Below are 23,698 nucleotides of genomic sequence, written 5' to 3'. Positions count from 1 at the left end.
ACTAGCTACCACTAAGGAATAGGTATGTTTGGGAAACAGGAAATCACTACATCTGCAGTAATGTTATTTCAGTCTCAGTAGACAACTAAACAGACCTTTAGATAGCACTATTGTATTGTATAAGAAACCACCAGGCTTCCTTGCTTGGTCCTGTCTTTAGCATACTTTTCAACATGACATTCCTGGTCACTGAGGTATTCTTCAACATGCTGCTGAATCACAGCTCAAAATCCCTGGAAACCTAATAAGACAGTCAAGAAAGAGTAGGAAGAGTAGTACCGACTGCTACTGTACCCTAGTTTTCCTGTTAATTTCTATGAGGCAAAGGAGTTACTGCATCTACCTGATGGCATAACTGTGACTGGTGGTATCCGTGGAAGGGATTGCCCCTGATGAGTGTCTCTAAATTCTTGTAACTTCTGAGGATCTGCATTAGGTTTAGGGGAAGTCAATGGAGCTGGAGGTTGCATGAGGTCATCAGGTGGAGGTACTGGAAAAACCACTGGCTTTGAGGAACTGGACTCTTTATTAATAAGCAGCACTTGGATAGGCCCCGAATGACTCTTTAGATTGATCTGGTATTTGTTTTGTCTCTTTAGAAAGGAAACATAGATAAAAGGTAAAATTACAATCCTTTATGGAAGTAGAATCAGCAATTAAGCCAAATTTAATTGAAGTAAAAAGCTGTAGATGAAAGTAGAGAATCTGTTTCGTGATAAGTTGACCCTTGTTGGCTTCTTCTGAATACAAGAGCATCATGTTTCTAATATTATCAATGCATAAAGAAAAATACAGGTATCCCTTCGCTCCTACTTCTAAAGTGTGTCACATAATAAACTCCCTATATCTTCACATGATCAAGACCATCACGAGATGTCAGGAAACAAATTATCTAGAAATGACCATGCACACTGAATTCGCTATTACAGAACTACATCAAAATTCCAGTGAATGTCACCACAGCTTTTGGTGGCAATTGTTCCACTTATACCACAGTTGGGGAACCTGTGACCTAGGGGCATAATTAGACCCACCAGATCTTCCCATTTGGGCCGTGAGGCCACTTGAGCCAAGTCACATCCATCTGTCCGTCTCCTGATGTCAGATGACATCAGGTGAGGGACACGCAAAACTGTGGGGAGAGGTTGTCCTTGAGGTACTGCGGTCCTGGACTGCGTAAGGCTTTATAGGTCAAAACCAGCACTTTAAATTGAGCTCAGAAACTAATTGGTAGCCAGTGCAGTCATGCCAGAATAGGTCTTATATGTTCCGTCCATCCGATTCTGGTCAACAGTCTTGCTCCCTAATTCTGCACTAGCTGCAGTTTCCGAATGTATAATGCATTGCAGTAGTCCATCCTAGGTTACCAGAGTGTAGACAACTGAAGTTAGGTTATCCCTGTCCAGATAGAGGCACAGCTGCACCATGAGCTGATGCTGTTGAAAGGCACTCGATATGTAACCACTGTTACTTGAGCCTCAAGCAACAGTAATGGATCCAGAAGTACCCCCAAGCTAAATAGTTGCTCCTTCAGAGGGAGTATACCCGCATCCAGAGTAAGCCATGCCTCATCCTCCAGGTTTAGGGAGCCACCCACTAACAGTGCCTCAGTCTTGTCTGGATTAAGCTTCAGTTTATTGGCTCTCATCCAGTCCATTACCAAGGCAAGACACTGATCTAGAACATCCACTGCCACATCTGCAGATGTAAAGGGGCAGAGATCACCACCTAGTAAAAAAACCCAGATCCAGAGTGTGGCCTGCCACATGAGTTGAGTGGAAGACATGCTGGGATAGCCCCATGGTTGTCACGGCAGTCTTCGACACCATATCCAAGACTATTTCTGTCAGCTCAGGCAGGGAGACTGCTGGGCAGCGAGGCGGGCTGTAAACCAGCAGAATCCCTAATCTGTCCCGATTACCCAACACCAGGTACAGACACTCTAGAACAGATCCCCACTCAAGCGGACAGGAAGCCTGGAGAGGGAGATGGAACCCCTATAGACCACAGCAACACCCCTTCCCCAACCCTCGAATCTCCCTTGATGCTGAACTGAGTATCCAGGTAGGCACAGCTGGGTGAGACACACTCCACCCTGCTCACCCACCCAGGTCTCAGTAACACAGACCAGGTCGGCCTCCTCATCCACAATCAAGTCATGAAAAAGGGAGATATTTTTAAAAACTGGATAGAGTGTGGTTCTCAACCTTTTTTGCTCCATTCCCCCCTTTCACCATTGTTCAGAATATAATTCCCCCCTTCCCAAGATAGTCTCTCATAGCGTGTTGACGTTTTGTGACTGACGGTGGTGTTTCTCGTCAGAGAAAAATTTCTTAGTTTATATTATAACACAATTTCTTGGAGCACTTTCTGGTCTTTAAATAAGAATTTAATTTTGCAAATGAAAATAATGCTGCATGTTCAAGAATTGATTTTAATCTGTGACATTCAATAAACTTTATTGAATGTCGCAGATTAAATTAAAAACTAACTACAATTTTACAGATTGTACATAATCTACAGGACACCACACTTTGCTGAATAGTGGCCCCAATTCCCCCCCGGAACCCTAAAATTCCCCCCCGGGGGGGAATTCTCCACTTGTTGAGAACCCCTGGGCTAGACATTCAACAGCACCAGCCACAGACCCAAGGGCTGGCTGATAAGTCAACTGCAATTCTTCAGACTGGAGAGAGGGCCAGCACATGGCACAAGCACCAATTGTCTGTGAGGTCTGCCCTTTACCTGGTCTGCCCCCTCTCCTACACCATACCTCTCCTTACCTAGAACCACTGCAGTTGCCTCCCCCGCTCCCCAGGTGATCACGTCCCAAGCACAACTTCCCTCCCTCCTGGAGACGCAATACTGTAAGAACTAGGCAAAGATCATTTCCATAAGAGCAAAAGGGAAAACAAATAAAACACACACACACAACCAATACCCTTACCAAAGTAATAATTTATATCAAAATAGTTGAAATAATGAATGCTGCATGTTTTTAAGAACATAAAAAATACTATCATAAAAGGTACTAGAAATATTATTCTGTGTTATTCATTAAACAAAGTCATTCCTCAAGCATAACCCCCAATTAGAGTACAGGTGCTGCTTGGACACAATTTTTTTTTTCTAATCAAGCAGTTTAAAACAACTGTATATACATACCACATGAGGTACAGGAACTTCTAACTGTGTCCCGGAAGGAGCCTGAATTGCTAGTAGTGTATCCCCTGGTTATAGAGTAATTGTCAAGTGTTAACTACATGCATGCACACACATTCCTGAAGGCTACACAATCAATTTTTAAAAACTGTGCAGAGGACATGGTCAATAGGACATGAATACCTATAAAAATAAATGTACAACATAAAATCCAGCTTAATACTTGCAAATTTACATGATCAATTTGAAATGTCATATTTCTGAGAAAGAAGCTCTAAGTGATCCCAAATTGGCCATTTCACTTTTCTGTATTTTGCCAGCTTTATTTCCTCACCCCTACCACCAAAAAAATAAAAAAAAAATTAAAATCTGGTGCTGCCTTCTCTTTAACATATTTACTCACAAGTTAAGTCCCACTGTGTTCAACGGGGCTTACTCTTTTGTGTATTTTAAGATTGCAGCCCAAGTCCAGGTCTGCATAAAGCAGGGGCGCATAAAGCAGATGTTGTTAGACTGCAACTTCCATGAGCCATAGCCAATAATTAAAGTTGATGGGAGTTAAGAACATCTAGAAGGCAACAAGTTCTCCATTCATAACATAAAGTGAAAGCAAGTTGGTCTTCTGCTAATGGTTCTTGAGGATTTCTTTAATAATACAGATATATCCCCACATCTGCAAAAACAGAAAGCTAACTCAATATTATTTTCAATCAACTGCTGTGTGATTAAACCAACGGCAGCAACTCTTATGTGGACCACAGTGGACACTAGTGGGTTTTCCCTTGGTACCATTTACAAACAGATCAAAATTCTCAGCAACTTACCACTGAAGCAGTCACAAATGTCTTCATGTGTGATGTAGGAAAAAGTGGTCTGCGTCAAGGAAATTTTCAGAACAAACAGATAACACAAGTCTGCTGACCTTTTCAATTAAATTTTTGGAAGTTTACAACAGTTCTATTTCAATATTTTGCCTGGTATAAAATGGGGCAATGACAGAAATTGTACAGTTAAAAATAGGCTCCTCCCATTTTATAACTTGGGATATAAAATGGCCTAGATGATCTTACTGGAGACTAAGCTCATTGGCCTGAATCCAAAGGTGCAATTGCGTAAGTGGAAAATGTTTTTTTGTAAAAGTCAGGATACCTTATTTTAGTTAATGCTGGCACCCTTATTTCCTGCAGCCCAGAAACGGCATCTGAAGATTGTGGGACCTTCTGTATCAACATGCAACATAGTGCAGAAAGCTGCAGTGGGTGGGGAATAAGTGAAAACTGAGCCCTGCCTTGTGTGAGCAGAAATGCTTTCCATTCTTGAAATGACACCTTTTGATCCAAGACAGTAAATATGATGACACTTACTCCTGAGTAAAGATGAATGGGATCAAACTGGTAGCTAATAATAAGCTACCAATGGCATTTTGTCCTTAGTTGGACTGGAGGTAAGATGGCATACACGATGTACAATTCACTTTCCTCATTATTCCACCAAGAAACTCTGCCTCCACCGCTCACTTCCAATAGCCAGACAGAGAATTAGCCTAACTGTTTGCAACCTTCTCCCCTAACCTCCATTACAGAAAATGCCCATCACTTCTCCCATCTCCATTTTCTGTGTGCCTTGTTTCACCAAAGGATAGTTGCAATAATTCTATTTGCAAGAATCACACAGCATGTTTTAAAGGATATCTTTTATTTGTAGAATCTTCCTTAACATTTTTGATGCTTTGCTGTAACCACAATTTCTGCTGATCCAGCTCCTTTTCTTTTAGTTCTAAATTTTCAATTTCTGCTTCAAGGTATCTCAGTCTATCTACGACTTCCTTTGTGTTACAACCGGCACCAACACCTCTTAAGAGAGCAAAAAGTTAATGCTACCAAACAACAAATAGGCAAAAACAGCAAAGAAATTATAATAGTGTTTTTAAGAAGCGTTAATTTTATAAAGGGTGTCCTGAGCTAAGCTAGAATAACATTTTTGATTTGGTATGATAGGAGTAGGGAACCTGCTGTTGGCCTTTCTCTCCCATTGGCCTGTCAGCATGGCCAAAAATCAGGTATGATGGGAACTGAAGTCCAGCAACATCAGGAGGGCCACAGGTCCCCGTGTGTGAGGTGAATGAAAAATTATATAGCTGAAAAATTATTTATTTATTTATTTAATTAAATTTCTATACCGCCCCATAGCTGAAGCTCTCTGGGCAGTGTACAAACTAAAACTTCGATCTACAATTAAAACACATATTTAAACAATTTTAAAACTACATCCAAATTTCAAAATTGTAAACATTTTTAAGACAGACAAAAACACATGCCTATCTGGTTTTTTTCTCTTCTACTACTTTGATTGAACATTCAAATTCTTTTTCATAACAGCTGCCTCATCTAGTTGTTTCTTTTAACAGTGGGAACAACTTAGAAAATGTTATTTTCATACTTTAACCAATGTTCACCTACATGTCTACTAAAACATGGACATTTAATTCTGCTTATTGTTTATCGCTCATGTACAGCTTAGAAAAATAGACTGGGGATCAAGACAAGATGATTTAGAACTGGCCCAATGTATTGACAGCCCCACACAGACAAGCATTAGAAGCTTCCTATGCTGCATTAACATTTAATTTTCAGGTGCACAACTTGTGAAAAAAAGTTTTAAGGTCCCATGTAGCTCTCCAAGCAACTCACTGACTTCTTCACAGTCTTGTTTTATCACCTGCAGAAGATGAGTCTATGGGACCTGATCTGTTATGTTTGCTGAGTTTGCCTGGGCTCCAAGTCTTACACATGAATCATGGACCACCAGGCTCAGATTCTATTTTTCTTACTCACCATATATGGATCATTTTTGTACTGGATCAGCAAGTATTCCATTTCCATTATGATACAGCCTTATAAGTTGCTGAGCAGAACAAAAGGCAAGGATGGTGCACTGAAAATTTTATCTATGTCAATCATATCAAATTTTAATCAACATGTGATATAAGAATGTGCTAGCAGTTGCATTTGTAAGGGAAAAACTTTTTTCAAAAGTTGTGCACAACAGAGGTAAGCCATCTCTTTTTGGGTTTTCATTTGTGATGTCTTGAAATTGCGATGCCTCTGTTGCCTGACCACCAATGAAAGAGTTCGTATTTCTGGCAAAATGTATTTCCAGGTTCTGCCAAACCACTGTCTGCAGACTAGTGCCTGCAGAGATAACAGAAATGGATGGTTGCTGACATATATTATTACCATTACAAAAATATCTAACAATTATAACATTCATCCTGTGAAGGGAAATAGCCTTCAACATTTCTATGCGGAAAAAAAAATAAAATTGGTTCCTTACTTCCACTGGATACTGTTTTTTGACTTTTTTTCTATGAGATCTATCCCTTCCAAAACATTGGTGATGTCGTAAATCCGCCTTTTTTGTCTCACAGCAAGTGTATCTGCAGCCTAGTAAGAGAAAGAACAATATATGCAGATGAAGGGCAAAAGGGGAGCCTCATTAAACAGCTTCAGTGAAGCTGTACAAACCTCCTAGAGAATATTAATCACAAGCCTAAAATGGTAGATCTTCAACCTGCCACAGTCACAGATGTCCAATTGGATGCCTCAGACCACCCTCCCCGACTCTGGGACAGGGACAGTCACCTTCAAACAAACAAAATGCCTATTAGAATGACTTTCTCAAAACATGCTCATAGAAGTCCCCACATGGGAACAAGTTCTTTCAGAATTAGCCATGCATGAGAAGTGGGGAAATGGTGAGGGGGGAGTTGAAAAGATAGTATGGCCTTTCTTCAACTGGAAACGAAGGAATAATCTGGCATTTTAAAAAAAATATGGGACTAAGACTAGTGGGAGGGAGGGGGAATTGATAATTCATTGTAGCAAAGGAAGATAGACTTCTTAACATCTTTTATGGAAGTACAATGTTATTATAAGTTTGTTATCATTTTGTTATCATTCCAAATACAAAGGGCAATGATTAAGAGGGAACCTCAGTGATGAACACACTAAATGAACGAAATCACGGACCTTATGAGCATAAGTAGTAACAAGATGAAAAGAAAAAAAGTTAAAACCAGGGATGCTTGAGCGATGTGCTCTAGGACACTTTGCATTATTGCATCCACAGTGTTGCTGAAAGTAACAGCAGAAAGCGAGTAAAGTTCAACCTGCAAGTAACAGCCAACGTGATTAGCAGCCTAAGCTGTGAGTGTCAAACTTTTGCATTGGCATGGGTCCAGGACTCTTACCAATGTGAATTCTTTGAGGATCAGGCTGCCTGAGTCTCCACCCCCATTCCAACAGACATATTTCACTTTAGTATTATTTTGTGAAAGACACCTCTTTTACTTCTCCTCCTATTCCAACAAATAGGACTTTGGATTGTTCTTTAACCCAGGGATATACACATATACTTTCTAGCAACCACAAAAAATACAGCTTTCAGTGGTAGCTTCTTCATCTCCAAGATATGTTTCCATGTCCATACTGGAGAAGCAATGTAAATCACATTCGTTGTTTTGATCCAGGCTGCAACCATCAATTCAGCCTATAACAATCTTCTCCAAATCTGTGTTTACAGATGATCATTCAAAACTAAAGACACAATCCTAAGCACAAAATTAAAACTCCAGCTTCCATTAGTCCTGTTCCACTGTATCTCCAGCTAATAACAGAGGGAAGATAAGGCAAATGTGATTTAACCAGAATTGATCTATGCTGCTAAACCTGGATTTCTCTTACAGCATAGTAAAAAAAGGTTTTTTTTTATAGAAGTGTTGCAGTACATTTGCAAATTCAAACATTTGAATTTCAGTACATTTTTCAATTCAGTACATTTTTGGCACTGGTTTCAATTAAAGGAAAAAAAATCAGTATAAGGGTGCTTTTTGGAAATTAGGGGAATATCAAAACTTGGCAGAAAACAGGTAACAACAAAGAATACTGACCAGCAGTAAACATCTAAAGCATATTTAAATATATCCTGGGACAGTTATCATGACATTCCTAGCTGATCGAAAAAAATCACCCAGTATTGAGGCATAATATTGCAAACAAAACTATGGACTACTTTCTTACACACCTCCATACATGTTATGTTCTAAAACGCCTACAAGAAATGTCTTTTGTTGTTGCAAAACATATAAGGAAATCTGCTATGTCAGCAGTGAGAAACCGTCAGCTTAAGGGTCAAATTAGGCCCCTCAGGCTGCCCAATTTGGCCCAGGAGGCTCTTTTTGGCTGGTCACACTCATCTATCACTCACTAACCTAACACTGTATGATATCAAGAGATACGGCTGCCAAGGAACAAAACTACATGATGCACATATTTCCCCCCACTCAAACGGAGCCAAATTCCTGAGTTACAAAACTACACATATCTTTGTAAAACGGGTATGGACCAGTGCACAAGGGAAATATATTAAGAGAAGTGACTAACAAAGGAAATCACAAACTGCCACCACTTGATTTATCTTCTTTACTACGGTCTCATATATCCTCCTGCTCTCTCCATTTTTACAACACTCAAGCAATCACAACACTGTGTGTAGACCACAAAACCAGATGCAGGAGTGAATCCCGTAGAGATGAAACCCAATAATGTGCACAGTGCACCCATTAAGTACGCTCTTCCATACTTTCCAATCAGGATTAATTATGAGATTGAACTTTTCAGAATTCCTAAACAAAGGACAACGACTCAGCCACATCTACACACATATAGAGTTCCATGCTAACATGTCTTTCAGTCAAGGGCAGGGAAACTCAGGCCTGGGGGCTGAATGTGGCCTCTCATGTAGTCCTCAGGACTCTCCCCAGGTCACACCACCTCTCTTGTCCACACTCCTCACCAGCCCTTCTCAGAGCCCTTCGCAAGTGGTTTTGCCTGGCTAAAATATGCCCTTTAACTGGGATAATGCTTTTTGCCTGAATGGATAGTGGTAAAGACGGGTGCATATCTAGAAACCAAACTTCCGCATGGCAGGAATGTAACCTACTGTACAAAACTAAGAATCACATTTATTGCTCTACCCACTTTTGCCTCTGGTCCCACCCACTTTTGGCATAGGACCCGTCAGAGAGAATTTGACCCTCAGGTTGAAAAACGTTCCCCATCCCTGCTTTAATTGGAGTGAAGATGGAATCTTAATACAGCAATGTAGGTCTAAGAGCTGGTTGGTATACTCGCCCAAAGATCATTTTCCCATGGTACAATGGATGCACATGACTCTCTCCACCTTGCACAAAACGTAATGTATAACATGACCAGTTCACAAGCAGGCCTTTACATAAGATATCACTTCTCCCATCCCCATGTTTAAAGGAAAAGGCATGCACATGTGGTAAGCTTGGAGCCAGACTGTTAGCTATATTTAAATCTCACTGAAATCATCACTACATCTGACTTAGGTTGTGTACACACCATACATTTAAAGCACATGACTTCCCACAAAAGAATCTTCAGAACTGTTGTCTACCCCTCATAGAGCTACAATTCCCAGCATCCTTAACAAACTACAGTTTCCATGATTTTTGGGGGGAAGTCATGTGCTTGAAACATATGATGTACACAGCCTCTGACTAGATCCATTAGAACCCATTTATTTATTTATTAGATTTGTTAGACGCCCATCTGTCAGAGGTTAATCTGCCACTCTGGGCGATGTACAACAAAATACAATACAATCCATGTAAAAACGATTCAAAAAGCAAACAATATAAAATTTTAAAACTGAATAAACCTCCACGGAACTACCCTCTGCCACCTTAACCCCCTTCCCAAGCTTGGTTAAAGAGCCAGGTTTTCAAGGTCTGACGAAAGCATAACAAGGAAGGGGCCTGACGGAGGTCAGTTGGCAAAGAATTCCAAAGTGAGGGAGCCACTACTGAAAAAGCTCTGGACCGTGTCCTCCCCTATCTCGCTGCTTTTGTTGGGGGAATAAGAAGTGAACCATTCAAGGACGATCTTGTAAGCCGGCGCCCCTGGTGCGAGTGGAGGTGACTCTGTAGGTAAAGTGGGCCATCCTCTAGAGCGCCTTGAAAGTTAAAGCCAGGATCTTAAATTTGGCCCTAGCAACCACAGGTAGCCAGTGCAGTTCCTTAAGTACTGGGGTAATATGATCATGGCGGCGGCAGCCCTTAATCAGGTGAGCCACCACATTCTGCACTAGTTGCAGCTTACGGACCGTTCTCCAGGGAAGACCCACATATAATGCATTACAATAGTCCAGCCGGGACAGAACCAGAGCATGTACCACATTAGGGAGCAGGTGGCTCAGGAGGTAAGGGCGTATCCTACGAATGAGGTGAAGTTGGTAAAGCGCCACCCGACTAACAGCTGCTACCTGTGCCTCCATGGATAGCTGGGAGTCAAGAATGACCCCCAAACTCTGGACATGATCTCTTAGGGGCAGTTGTATCCCATTAAGCACCAAATCCGTAATCCCCAGCTTCTCTTTATCACCCACCAACAGAACCTCGGTTTTATCGGGATTCAGTCTAAGTTTACTCCTGCTCATCCAATCCCTCACAGCCTCCAGACAATTAGATAGCCTTTCTATCGCCACCAGTGGGGGGGACTTAAATGAGAGGAAAATCTGGGTATCATCTGCGTATTGATGGAATTGCAGTCCAGATCTCCTGATGATATCTCCCAGTGGCCTTACATAGACATAAAAAAACATCGGGGAGAGAGGATAGAGCCCTGTGGTACCCCACATGTAAGAGGCCAAGGCTCCAAGACCTCCTCTCTCAGTACCACTCTCTGGTATCTCCCAGAGAGGAAGGAGCGGAACCACCGTAAAACTGTGCCTCCAATCCCCAGAGTCTCAAGGCGATCTAACAAGATATCGTGGTTGACAGTGTCGAAAGCCGCCGAAAGGTCCAGGAGAACAAGGAGGATATGCTCCCCTCTATCTAGTGCCCTTCTCACGTCATCCACCAGGGCTACTTGTGTCCCATGACTGGGTCAGAATCCTGATTGAAATGGATCAAGGTAGTTCACTTCATCTAAGTACACCTGTAATTGAATCGCCACCACCCATTCGACCAATTTACCCAGGAATGGCAGATTTGAAACTGGGCGGAAATTGTTTAAATCCAAGGGGTCTGAGGAGGGCTTTTTCAAAATTGGGGTTACTACTGCCTCTTTAAAGGCTGATGGCAGATGGCCTTCATCAAGAGACGCATTCACCATTGCCTTAATCCACTTGCCAAGTTTGTCTTTACAGCTCATAATAAGCCACGCTGGGCAAGGGTCGAGTATACAAGAAGTTGGTTTAAGCGAGGATAGGGCCCTGGTGATTTCCTCAGAGGAAGGAAGCTGTTAACTATCCCAAGACCCTGAGGGTTCGATGGTTATTTCTGGTTCCATTACTGAGGCTGTGGCAGGGGAATTCTTGATGTAATCGATTTTGTCCGCAAATTTTTGCGAAGTCATTACAGGAGGCCAAGGCATGTTCTGTCGGGTCTGGCACAGCTGGCCTCACCAAGCTTTGGACCACCTGAAACAGTCTCCTTGGGCAGCTTTCCGCAGCAGCTATGGAGGCCGCAAAAAACTCCCTTTTTGCTCTCCTCATTGCCGTCTGGTAAGCGGCCACTGCTACTCTACTCTGAGTTCTATCCGCCTCTGCACGTGTCTTTCACCAACGGCGTTCAAGCCGTCTTACCTCCTGCCGTAAGCCACGCAACCGTGGGGTGTACCAAGGTGCTGTCCTGCATCTATCTAAAGGGAGGGGGCGTTTCGGGGCCAACCGGTCCACCGCCTCGGTCACCCCTGCATTCCAGCTGGACACCAAGGTCTCAGCTGATTGGCCATCAATAGCATTTAGAAAATCTCCCAGTTCGCGTATGAAGCCATCCAGGTTCAACAGCCGCCTCGGGCGAAACGTCCTGGTGAGCCCTCCAGTTCTCTGAGGGGGAGGGGACACATGAAGGTCTATTCTGACCAAATAATGGTCCAACCAGGACAGGGGGGCAGTGACCAGACTTCCAAGTCGCTGCCCACCTCTCCTGACAAAAAGACCAGGTCAAGGGCATGACCTGCTGCATGAGTAGGTCCTGTTTGAATAGGTTGTAGCTCCCAGGCTGCCATCGAATCCAGAAAGTCTCGGGCCGCTCCTGAGAGAGGGGCCTCGGAGTGCACATTAAAATCCCCCAGAACTACCAAGTTTGGGGATTGCGCACATACATCCGAGACCACCTCCAGCACCTCGGCCACGGAGTCTGAGGTGCAGCGTGGTGGCCGATAAATCAATAGAAACCCGAGACTGCCCGTTGGGCCCAATCGCCAGTAGAGACAATCAGTGATCTTAGTCTCACAGAGTGGTATCCTGGAGAGAAACAGGGAACTGCCACTCCTCCCCCCCCCCGGCCACCAATCCTCAGCTGCTGCGCAAACAGAAACCCAGTGGGGCATGCGGCCACTAAGATGGGACCCGCAGCCTCATCCATCCAGGTCTCTGTGATGCAAGCCAGGCCTGCCCTCTCATCCGGGATCACATCATGGATGAGGGGGATCTTTTGCTTAACTGACCTAGCATTAACTAGTTATATGAGGAGCATTCACATTACATTCTCCTTCATGATGCATGATAGAGGAAGGTGCACACACATGCTTCTCTGCCATGCAGAGGATCTTCAGTTGGGTAATGTACAAATTTATCCTTAGCTGGAATGCAACTGCTTTACCCAGGTGAATATAAACGTGAGCTAAATATATGTTGGAAACGCTTCAATTTCTGGTGCTGGAGCAAAGGACTAACCTACTCTACTAGTAAGAGTATTCAGATAAGTTGATCCTAGACATGTTAACTTGGACACAAAACCTAATGAATTCATTGGGACTTACTGCTGTTGCTGCGAGCTTGTATTTTTTTTTGGGGGGGGGGGAGAATTGTTTTATATTTTACAATCTTTCCTTTTCCCTGTGTATTAAAGGGTCTTGGGAAACAGGCCGTTATCATTTCCATTTAAATAGATGGCCCTGGGCCATCAATGGAGTGCAGAATACAGCCGGAATTACAACCTTTATCCAACTCCAGGACTAGAACCACCTGATCATGACCCCCCACAACTTCCTTTCCATAGCTGCTCCAAACTCACCACCACTACAACCCCTCAAAATTCTTTACAAAAACATTGTCTATTTTGCCTAAGATTTCTCATCACCCCAGCTTGGATTACAGGAGAGAGCTGGATTCAAATCTCACTTCTCCAAGGAATTCACTCTACAGCCTTAGGCCAACAATTCTCAGGTGTGATTTTCATGCAGTTCCCTATCTTCCTAACTTGGTATCTCCTCAAAACACAACACTGATTTCTTAACATAACTCTACTGCTTAGCTACACCTTCTCCTACTCCCCCTAAAAAAGGAAGCTACCTGAATCCAACACCTCCTAAACACCTCCATCCACCTCTCCAATACAGAGATGCTGCAAGAGTTCAGAAGTTATGCACACTTCTACTTAAGAACATTTCCAGGAAATACAAACTCGGGGGGGGGGGGGAGAGAAGAAGTCCTATACAGAGTTATCCTCCACATGTTGCAAGAATTCATGGGGGGCATGGTAATGCCCCCAAAATTTCCATCAGCTGGTCTCAAACACACAATGATGTAAAGAGCATATAGGCAAAGAGTGTTTGCGGGCCACGAGCTAGCTCAGCAAATGTAGCAGTTAAGGACTGGGTTTAGACTAGAGAGACCTGGGTTCGAATTCCTGTTCAGCCACAGAAGTTTATTGTGCGCGTTTGAGCCAGTCACCATTTCTCAGCCTAACCAACCTTACAGAGCTGTTTGCGGAGATAAGAGACAGTGGGAGAAAGAGCAGAAAGTTCATACTGCCCACAGTTCCTTAGAGAAAACGGAGATATCAAGTCACTTGCATGCAGAAGGAAACAAGACTAACATGGGACATAAATGCATTGGTAAGCAACTGAACCCTAAGACTAGCCTACTTCGCAGAGTTGCTGTGAAGATAAAGTGCGGCAGGGGAGGTAAGGTAACAAAACCGCGTACGCTGGCTCGAGGAAAGGGGCGAATAAACATATATTACAAATGGACCTTTAGCTTTCCTAATCTGACTCTGCATTTCCCCCCTCACCAGATCCTAGTCCGCAGATTCTCCCTTTGGATCCCTCAGAACATAAAGGGCCTCTCCCCCCCATAAACACGCTACACAGACACCTTCATTTCTTCATCTCCTCCCCCAATCGCAGGACTCCCCACACGCAACCCAAACACCCCCAAACCCTGGCTGCCTCCCCAAAGAAGCCCACCATCTTTTCCTCCCCGTACCACGCACCGCTTTCAAGTCGAGGACGCCGTCCTTGGCCTCCTGCAGGAGGGACACGAACTTGGTGGTGAGGAGCCCCAGGCTCTTCTCATGCCGGCTGCTGCTGCTGTTTGCGCCCGCCGTGCCTGCGCCGCCTTCCAGGCTCCCACCGCTGCTACTGCTGGAAACCAACTCAACCAGTGCCGCCGCGGCCATGCTGCATCCCCCCCAAGCTCGGCCAGCGGGGTTTCCCCGGCTGCGGCGTCCCCACGTGGCTCTCCCGGGCTGCCTTCCTCCGGCCGTGAGGGAGCGCAGCTGGGCCCTGAGTGGAACCAGACCTCTTCGCCCACCGCTGGCTGGTCTGAGGAGAAAGGAAGTGACGCTACCCACGCAGTTGCTGGGAGACAAAGTTTTGTGTAGGGAAGAGAGAAAAGAGGCTTGTTGCTTTTTTTAAGGTGGAGCCTGAGGGGTTTATATGGGTGAGTGGGTTTCAACCCTCCTTCAACACGAATCGTACAGGGCTTGGCACATTGTTTTCCATGGTGTGAAGGAGTCAATAGCGAGGGAAACCTACCTTCCCAGTGTCTGAGCGCGCTTTTATCGTTTCTTTGGGCATAATAATAGGGCTTTACTTCCGCGCAAATAACTTCTAATGGGTTGCGCCTCAAGTCGGTGCACGCTGACATGAGATAAGCACGCCATTGAGCTCAGTATGGGGGTATTTACTTCCGAGTAAACATACACAGGATGGCACTAAACCGTCATTACTTCATGAAGAGCGAATCCTGCTCTATCTGAAAAGTACTTTAAACAAAAACCCACACACCAGGGTAGGTTTCAGTCCTTGAAAGACTTTTGTCCCTGTTAATTTTATTATCCAGGAAGTGTAGTGGCAAATTTAGAAGTGCAGGGTTCCTTCATAATAATCACTTGCCCCCTCACTGTCACATTCCCTTTTCCACTTTCCTCAACTCCCTTGCTCTCTGGGCCCATACTCAACTACAACAGATGTTGCTAGGAGCCAATCAGCAGGAAAGGGGAGTCTGTATATTAGCTACTGAGAAGAGTCTTCTCAGTGGATGACTGCCTTCCTCCACTCCGATTGGCTCCAATCAGCACAAAAGGATAAGGACTGTTCTCAGTGACTAACATGCTCCCTTTCATGATGATTGGCTCATGCGTAGGTATCTGGCTGGGATCCTGCTCCCAAAAACGTAAGGGGTCTATGACCCCGTGTCCCCAGATGACTACAGCCCTGATTATTACACTTATATTCCACCTTTTCCCCCCAAGCAACTCAAGGTGGGGTAGAAACATGGTTCTCCCACCCCCCTTTTGTCCTCACAACAACCCTGTGTGGTACAACTACCCTGGTAAGGGTACTTATGAACCCTCCTGAAGGTGAGTGGGCATGTTTCCTCCCCCCCCCTTGATGGGGCTTGAACTCTCTTTCCCTGCTTCTTAACCGCATGCCCAGGATGACAAGGTACCGGTGGTTGCTGTTATGTGAGGCTGTGGCTGCCTGTACTGGTTGGCAAAAAAAAGTTTTTCTTCCGCGGAGGGGGGAAAGAGGGAAACCTTGAACCCTTGTCCCAGAGAAATCTGTGATATAGCATCTTGTGTGTTGTGTTTAAAAACAGTGGTTGGGAGCAGCATAAGGGGATTCAAACCCCTTCCATAGACAGACTAGCAGTAACAGGATCATTGCTGGATATGGCACTGGAGGTGGAGTGTTACGGCAGCGTTGTTTGTGGGAAAGGGCTGCAGCTCAGTGGTAGAGCAGGTTCAATCCCCAGCATCTGGAAGACTCCTTGTCTGAAACCCTAGAGAGCTGCTGCCAGTCAGTATAGACAATACTAAGCTAGATGGACCAATGGACCTGACTAAGTATAGGGCAACATCCTATGTTCCTATTTGGTGAGGTATGTGAGTATAGCAGGAGAAATGGTATGAGTTCATTGGCTGCCTCTTGGACTGGGAACCCACTGCATAGAGCAGTGCGCACACTGGTGTATGTTTCCCCCCAGCCCCAGCAAGTATAAGATTACTGTGCCTTAGTACTAAAAGGAGGAAAGACCAATTTTTAAGCCTATCCAAGTTTGGAGAGTTCTTCAGACTTTTGAATCACCTCTTTAGTATTGAACTACTTTTTTATAGTAAATTTAATTTTTCTTGAACTTTAGTGACAGTAGACAGTTCTATGAAAGTTAACAATTTTGAAACTATTATACATAAAGTGCAAATATAAGTCATGCCAATATGTAGCATTTTTTTCCAGGAGAATAATTTTCAATAACCAGCTAACGTCATGGGTGCAGCCATCAAATAACTGCTAACTTAGTGAATCTGGTAAGCCTTTACGCGAGTGTTGGATTCTATGTATTTCAGAACTCTTGCTGAATGTCACTCAATGCAGCTGTCAGTCTTTTAATTTTGTCTTCCATGGCCTTTTTATTGTTTGCGGTCTCCTGCAGGAGCTGACGCATTTCTTCTTCAACGTGGTAAACCTGAAATAAAATTTAGCAAATATCGGTTGTGAACAACGGCCTTGTGAACTTACAGTATTTGTATAATGAAACATTCAGTAGGAACATATTGCTGTTTCACCCATACTATGAATTTACATTTCTTCAGAAAATGTTATGGATGGAAGGATAGACAGAGGCACAAAAGTATGGCCGTTTTCTCCAACCCTTATTACCCGATATGTATAGTCCCTATTATGCAAAACCTATTATTGTGTTTTTAAAAGCTATATCACACTGAACTGCTTTTAAAAAATATATACAATAAGTAATGCCTTAAGTATAAATCAGCTAAATCCAGAGAAAAGCACAGATGGGCTAGCAGGAGCTGGCTTTGCCATCCCCTCCTTCCCCTGGCAAGCACCTCTGCCTGATTTTCCAGAATTTCCCTTTCCGTCAAAACCCTCCTAATTTAGTATGGTTCCCTAACACTTGAAAGTGATTATGGGGAGACGTAGGGACTACCAGGGAAGAATGGAGCAAGGAAATCAGCATTTGCTAGCCCTTTCTATGGGCTTTTTTTCTGGATTCATCTGTGAACTCTCCCACAAAAACAGACTAACACATACCCCCCCCCGAGAACACATTTATTCTAGAACAATTTCACTCAAACTTTAAAAAGCTTTCCTAATGAGAAATTAGGGGGGAAATGGGCCTCCTGCAGACCACTCTTGAGAAATTGGACTGACCATTTCTGGACTTATTGGTAGCAAAACATCCCCAGCCAACCTTAAGGTCATGTGAGAAAGGAGCCAGCCCAGAGGTTGTACAGCAGGTGTGGAGAACATTTGGCCTTCCAGATCTTGCTGAACCACAACTCTTAACAGCCCTAGCAAGCATGACCAATGACCAGGGGTGATGGAAGCTGTAGTTGCATAAACCCCACACCAGCTTTATAGGTTAACCCCATCACCTTGAATACAGTGAATGGTAGTGGGTGAAATTGCCAAAGCACTGGTTTTATGTATTTACTCTGACCCATCCATATCCAAAGGTGGATTGCCACATTCTGCATCCACTAACCATTCATTTGAGGCAGCCCCAGTAATTAATGAATTATCTTCATGTTACTAGCAAAGAAAAAAAGTAGCAGACTTATTTTTTAACATATAAAAAAGAGGAATTGCATGTCTCACCTTTCCATTTGCTGCTGCAATTTGTTGTTGCTTTTCATTTGCTAACTGCAGCAATTCTGCCTGATGTGCTGCTAGAGTTGATTCAAGTTGTCTTCTGAACGCATCATCCATAGAATGCATCTTTTCCATCAAAGTCCTAAACACAAGCTAAACTCTTAAATCTTTTCATAACACCACAATGTCATTATACACAATGTTATTATATGACAGTGGCTGTATACTATAGCCAGCATGAATTTTTCGCATTCCGCAATGTGAAATTGAAAATACCCCGCATACCATTCTGATGCTTCCCATAAGCTAATGTCAGAACAAAACCTTACAAAACTTAATAGTCCTGAACTCAGAAACACTTGCTTAACAACCCTCTAGATTTTCATTGTGATATACAAAACAGTCACAGAGTATTAAGAGTTCAAAGTATAAAAAGAGAAAAAACCCAGACCTGTTGGACTTCTCTCTCCCCCTCCCCTTCTTGCCCTCCTCCCCCCTCCCTGCACCTCCCCCAGGTCAGTTTCACCTATCCTCAGCATGACTGCTGGGGAGTAAATCCTACTGAACTCAAATAGCATGCAAATGATCAAGCCTGCCCTCCCCTCCTTCTCTCTCCCATCACCTCCCTTTTGCCCCTTTCCTCCCCCTCCACTCCCCTCTCCCCTTCATTCCTCCTCCCCCCCAAGCCCTTCCTCTATGGTCAGTTTTACCGATCCTAACCATGATTGCACGGGAGGAAATCCCATTGAACTCAATAAACATGCAAATGATCAGACCTGCCTTTCCCCTACTTACCCTCTCCTCTTCCTTCTTCCTCCTCCCCTGCCCACTCCAGCCCTCCCTCTCTTCCTCCCCCCATCAGTTTTACCTATCTTAAGCATGACTGAACTCAATAAACATGCAAATGATCAAACCTCCCCTTCTCCCCTCCCCTCTGCTCTCCCTCCTCCTTCCTCCTCCTCTGTAGTCAGTTTCCCCTGATTACAGGGGAACAAATCCCACTGAACTCAATAAGCATGCAAATGATCAATCCATTCTCAGCAAAGTTGCACAGAATCCCATTTCTTACCTCCCGGATTAAAAAGCAGAGAAATTCACCAATAGCCAAAAAAACCTTGCTGTTTAAGAACATATCTGCAGCCAACAGATATTTCTATCAAACTTTAAAAAGCACAGAAATTGGGCAGCTATAGTGAATGCACCAGGGGAGCAATTTGGGTTGGTCTTTCACAGTCCAAACCATTTCCTGTGTAGCTTGGAACAATTAGGTAACATGTGCCTCTGAGCATATGGTGAGTGGCGGCAACACCTGCAATCAGCCCAAATAACAAACAAGAAATGTGCTGTGCCGATCTTGTTTCAGCACGGAGGAAGCAACAATATTAAGGCAGTTGGTATAGTTCAGATAGTAACTTTAAATATCTTTGGTTTACTTTGCAATTTTAGTGAAGTTTCCTATAGTAAATCATTTTCTTTTGCTTCTCTTTCTGTGAATATGTGAAGCACAGCAACGCATTGCAACACTAAAAAATCCAAAAACAATTGTAGAATAATGGCACTGACTATTCTGCAGAATAGTTTCCAACTGACATGAGGAGGGTCTCAGTTTGCACACGATAAAACAGTAGGTGAAATATATTCTAGCAAAATTCTAGGTGTGCTCTGTTTTTAATTGACCATGCCCACCTTTCCTTAATTGGTTTTAGCATAGCAGGCTGAAATCATGCATCTTGGGCTGGCCAAGTTTGTTTTTTCCAACAGCTAGATTCATTGCTTTAAGTAGCAACATATTGTAATCAGTCTGATTTTCAATCAATCTACAGTTCCAGATTCAACTGTTAATGCACCCAAAATAGAAACAGAACTTCCAGTTTGAAACACAATACACTGTCTTCACCATCATATGATATTGACCAATAAAAAGGATTTGAAATAAAAATAAATTTGACAGGTTTTTATGATGAATAATAAAATAAATCTAATTTTGTAGGTCAGATTCTCTGTAGAAACAGTAGTAACACAGGAAAGAAGCAAAGTAAGAAGAACATCAACAAACATCAAATAATGTAATTCTCCATCTTTAGAGATGGCAGGTGTTGCCACCACTCACCATATGCTCAGAGGTACACGATACCAAATTCTTTCAAGCTACACAGGAAGTGGATTGGATGTGAAAGACCAACCCAAATTGTGTTTGCATTTTGACAAATTAGTAGGGCAGTACAGTATCTCAGAGAGGAGGCCAGGTCTCCTGCTCCCCTGGTGCATTCACTATAGCTGCCCAATTTCCCTGCTTTTTAAAGTTAGATAGAAATATCTGTGGGCTATAGGTACGTTCTGAAACTGCAAGGGTTTTTTTTTTTGCCTATTAGTGAATATCACTATTACTGGGATAAAAGACACACTTCTTGCCTACAATCAGAATATTATTTCGTAATTGTATCCCAGTAGCTAGTCCACACATAACAAGCATTTTCTTAGGAATGCTCATGACTGAATTTTCTCTAATGTAGTCTTATAAATATTTCATTCCAGAGACCACATTAGAAGAGTCAGTATATGTATAGAGTAGAAATCAGGAGACACCCGTGAAGGGAAAAAATGGATCTGTTGCAACAGCCTTCTAGAGAGAGAAAAAAGAATACAAAAACTTTTCCAGCAACTGTGCATCTGACATTTGTTGTTATTATGTGACTTCAAGTCGATTACGACTTATGGCGACCCCATAAATCACCTACCTCCAATAGTATCTGTCATGAACTACCCTGTTCAGATCTTGTAAGTTCAGGTCCGTGGCTTCCTTTGTGGAATCAATCCATCTCTTGTTTGGCCTTCCTCTTTTTCTACTCCCTTCTGTTTTCCCCCAGCATTATTGTCTTTTCTAGTAAATAATATCTTCTCATGATGTGTCCAAGTATGATAACCTCAGTTTCATCATTTTAGCTTCTAGTGATAGTTCTAGTTTAATTTGTTCTAACACTCAATTATTGGTCTTTTTCACAGTACATGGTATGCACAAAGCTCTCCTCCAACACTACATTTCAAATGAGTTGATTTTTCTCTTATCAGCTTTTTTCACTGTCCAACTTTCACATCCATACATAGAGATCGGAAATACCATGGTATGAATGATCCTGACTTTAGTGTTCAGTGATACATCTTTGCATTTGAGGACCTTTTCTAGTTCTCTCATAGCTGGCCTCCCCAGTCCTAACCTTCTTATGATTATTGTCTCCATTTTGGTTAATGACTGTGCCAAAGTACTGATAATCCTTGACAAGTTCAGTGTCCTTGTTGTCAACTTTAAAGTTACATATATCTTCTGTTGTCATTACTTTAGTCTTCTTGACGTTCAGCTGTAGTCCGGCTTTTGTACTTTCCTCTTTAACTTTCATCAGCATTCGTTTCAAATCATTACTGGTTTCTGCTAGTAGCATGGTATCATCTGCATATTTTAAATTATTGATATTTCTCCCTCCAGTTTTCACACCTCCTTCATCTTTGTCCAATCCCCCTTTCCGTATGATATGTTCTGCGTATAGATTAAACAAAACAGGGTGATAAAATACACTCCTGTCTCACATCCTTTCTAATGGGGAACCAATCGGTTTCTCCATATGCCGTCTTTACAGTAGCCTCTTGTGCAGAGTATAGGTTGCGCATCAGGACAATTAGATGCTGTGGCACCCCATTTCTTTTAAAGCATTCCATAGTTTTTCGTGATCTATACAATCAAAGGCTTTGCTGTAATCTAGAAAGCAGAGGGTGATTTCCTTCTGAAATTCCTTGGCCGTTCTCTTATTCACTGTATGTTTGCGATATGATCTCTGGTGCCTCTTCTCTTTCTAAATCCAGCCTGGATGTCTGGCATTTCTCACTCCATATAGGTTAAGAGCCTTTGTTGTAGAATCTTGAGTGTTACTTTACTTGCATGGGATATTAAAGCAATAGTTCAATAATTACTGCATTCTCTGGGATCCCCTTTCTTTGGAATTGGGATGTATACTGAATGCTTCCAGGCTGTGGGCCATTGTTTAGTTTTCCATATTTCTTGACAAATTTGTCAAAATTTGAACAGATTCAGTCTCAGTAGCTTGTAGCAACTCTATTGGTATGCCATCTGTTCCTGGTGATTTGTTTCTTCCAAGTATTTTAACAGCAGCTTTCACCTCGCATTCTAAAATTTCTGGTTCTTCATCATACAGTTCCTCCATGAATGAATCTGTCATCCTGGCATCTCTTTTATAGAGTTCTTCAGTGTATTGCTTCCATCTTCCTTTTATTTCATCTCCGTCAGTGTGTTCCCCTGTTGATTAATCAACATCCCTACTCTTGGTTTAAATTTCCCTTTCATTTCTCTAATCTTTTGGAATAGAGCTCTTGTTCTACCCTTTTTGTTGTCCTCTATTTCTGTAGAATAACTATTGTAATAGTTCTGTCCCTACGTACTAGTTGCTGTATAGTTGCATTTAGGGTTCTAACCATGTTTCTATCTCCTTTTGTTTCCTTCTCTCTTTAACCATTTTAAGAGTTTCATCACTCATCCATTGAGGTCTTTCTCTCTTTTTAACTAGAGGTATTGTCTTTTTGCATTTTTCCTTGATAATGTCTCTGACTTCACTCCATAGTTCTTCTGGTTCTCTGTCAACTACATATAAAGCCTCAAATCTGTTCCTTATTTGATCTTTATATTCTTCTGGGATGTTATTTACATTGTATTTTGGCATTATGATTGCTTTGTTCTTCTTCTTTAGCTTTACTCTGATTTTCGATATTACCAGTTCATCTGTACTGCAGTCTGCTCCTGGTCTTGTTTTCACAGAGAGTATGGAACTGCTCCATCTTTTGTTACCAATTATATAATCAATTTGATTCCTATATTGATCATTTGGTGATGTCCATGATCTAAAGTTTAAACCATATAATCCAGACGTCCAATGAACACAGTTCCACACGCAGGATGCTATACTGGAAGGAAGGGGAAGGGGATAGAGAGAAGCAGAAAGCAATTTTCACCAATTCTTCCTTTCCTCTACAGGCCTCAATACCATCTCCCACATTGTTTTCAAAGGGTCACTCAGACCCCTTGGAGCAGCTTATTGGGAGGCACAGGGGACTGCAGAGGGAACAGGAATCACAAAAAATAGCTTCTCCCCCCTTCCTTTGTGTGGAAGCCTTTGTTGGATTGGAATACATTTGGCAAAAAGGAAGAGCCCTATCTATTTTTCCAAATATAAGATCAGTAACAGAAATATACTGTGTTTCCATGGGGAAACTCTCTTTTTCCAAATACCAACACTTATCTCTGCTAAATAATTGCTTTCTAATTTTATTAGGCTACAAGTGTTCCTTTTTGAATTTCCTATTTTGTTAGCTATAGAAATAGACATATTGTAATGACAGTTGCTGGCACTTTTCATTAATAAGATATATCCATTATACTGCAAGCAAGAAGTATCCCCAAAACTGCAGCCACCATTCAGTAAATACAATCCTATTCTCCTGAAGGACACCCTATTATTCAGATCTTGCATGGAGAATACATACACCCAAGCTTCTGATTGTCTTGAATGAGTTCATATTAACACAATCAGAAAGGCAAATAA

The 23,698-nt window shown here is 42.6% G+C and overlaps 2 protein-coding genes across 7 annotated transcripts in view; both read right to left on the bottom strand.

Moving 5' to 3' along the window:
* E2F5 (E2F transcription factor 5) overlaps window positions 1-15,018 on the bottom strand; it is a 29,370-nt gene extending 14,352 nt beyond the window's left edge. Inside the window, exons 1-6 of the mRNA XM_061602397.1 lie at window positions 14,468-15,018; window positions 6,496-6,605; window positions 4,854-5,015; window positions 3,987-4,030; window positions 3,166-3,230; window positions 344-593 (exon numbers count right to left, since the gene is read on the bottom strand). Coding sequence (XP_061458381.1) covers window positions 344-593; window positions 3,166-3,230; window positions 3,987-4,030; window positions 4,854-5,015; window positions 6,496-6,605; window positions 14,468-14,653 — 817 coding nt within the window. The 5' untranslated portion in view covers window positions 14,654-15,018. The remainder of the gene's footprint in view (window positions 1-343; window positions 594-3,165; window positions 3,231-3,986; window positions 4,031-4,853; window positions 5,016-6,495; window positions 6,606-14,467) is intronic.
* Window positions 15,019-16,593: 1,575 nt separating this feature from the next.
* The window catches only part of LRRCC1 (leucine rich repeat and coiled-coil centrosomal protein 1), a 38,791-nt gene continuing 31,686 nt past the window's right edge, over window positions 16,594-23,698 (bottom strand). For 5 of the 6 annotated variants that reach the window (XM_061602330.1, XM_061602340.1, XM_061602367.1 and 2 more), the window contains exons 19-20: window positions 18,099-18,234; window positions 16,595-16,944 (exon numbers count right to left, since the gene is read on the bottom strand). In XM_061602330.1, coding sequence (XP_061458314.1) covers window positions 16,822-16,944; window positions 18,099-18,234 — 259 coding nt within the window. In that variant the 3' untranslated portion in view covers window positions 16,595-16,821. Of the gene's footprint in view, window positions 16,945-18,098; window positions 18,235-23,698 lie in introns of all 6 variants that reach the window. The other variant, XM_061602321.1, reaches the window with a different exon arrangement.

The sequence above is a fragment of the Rhineura floridana genome, chromosome 1, assembly GCF_030035675.1.
Source record: "Rhineura floridana isolate rRhiFlo1 chromosome 1, rRhiFlo1.hap2, whole genome shotgun sequence".
NCBI classification, from domain to species: Eukaryota; Metazoa; Chordata; class Lepidosauria; order Squamata; family Rhineuridae; genus Rhineura; species Rhineura floridana.
The sequence above is the reverse complement of the archived record's forward strand: the minus strand, read 5'-3'. Positions and strand labels throughout refer to the sequence as shown.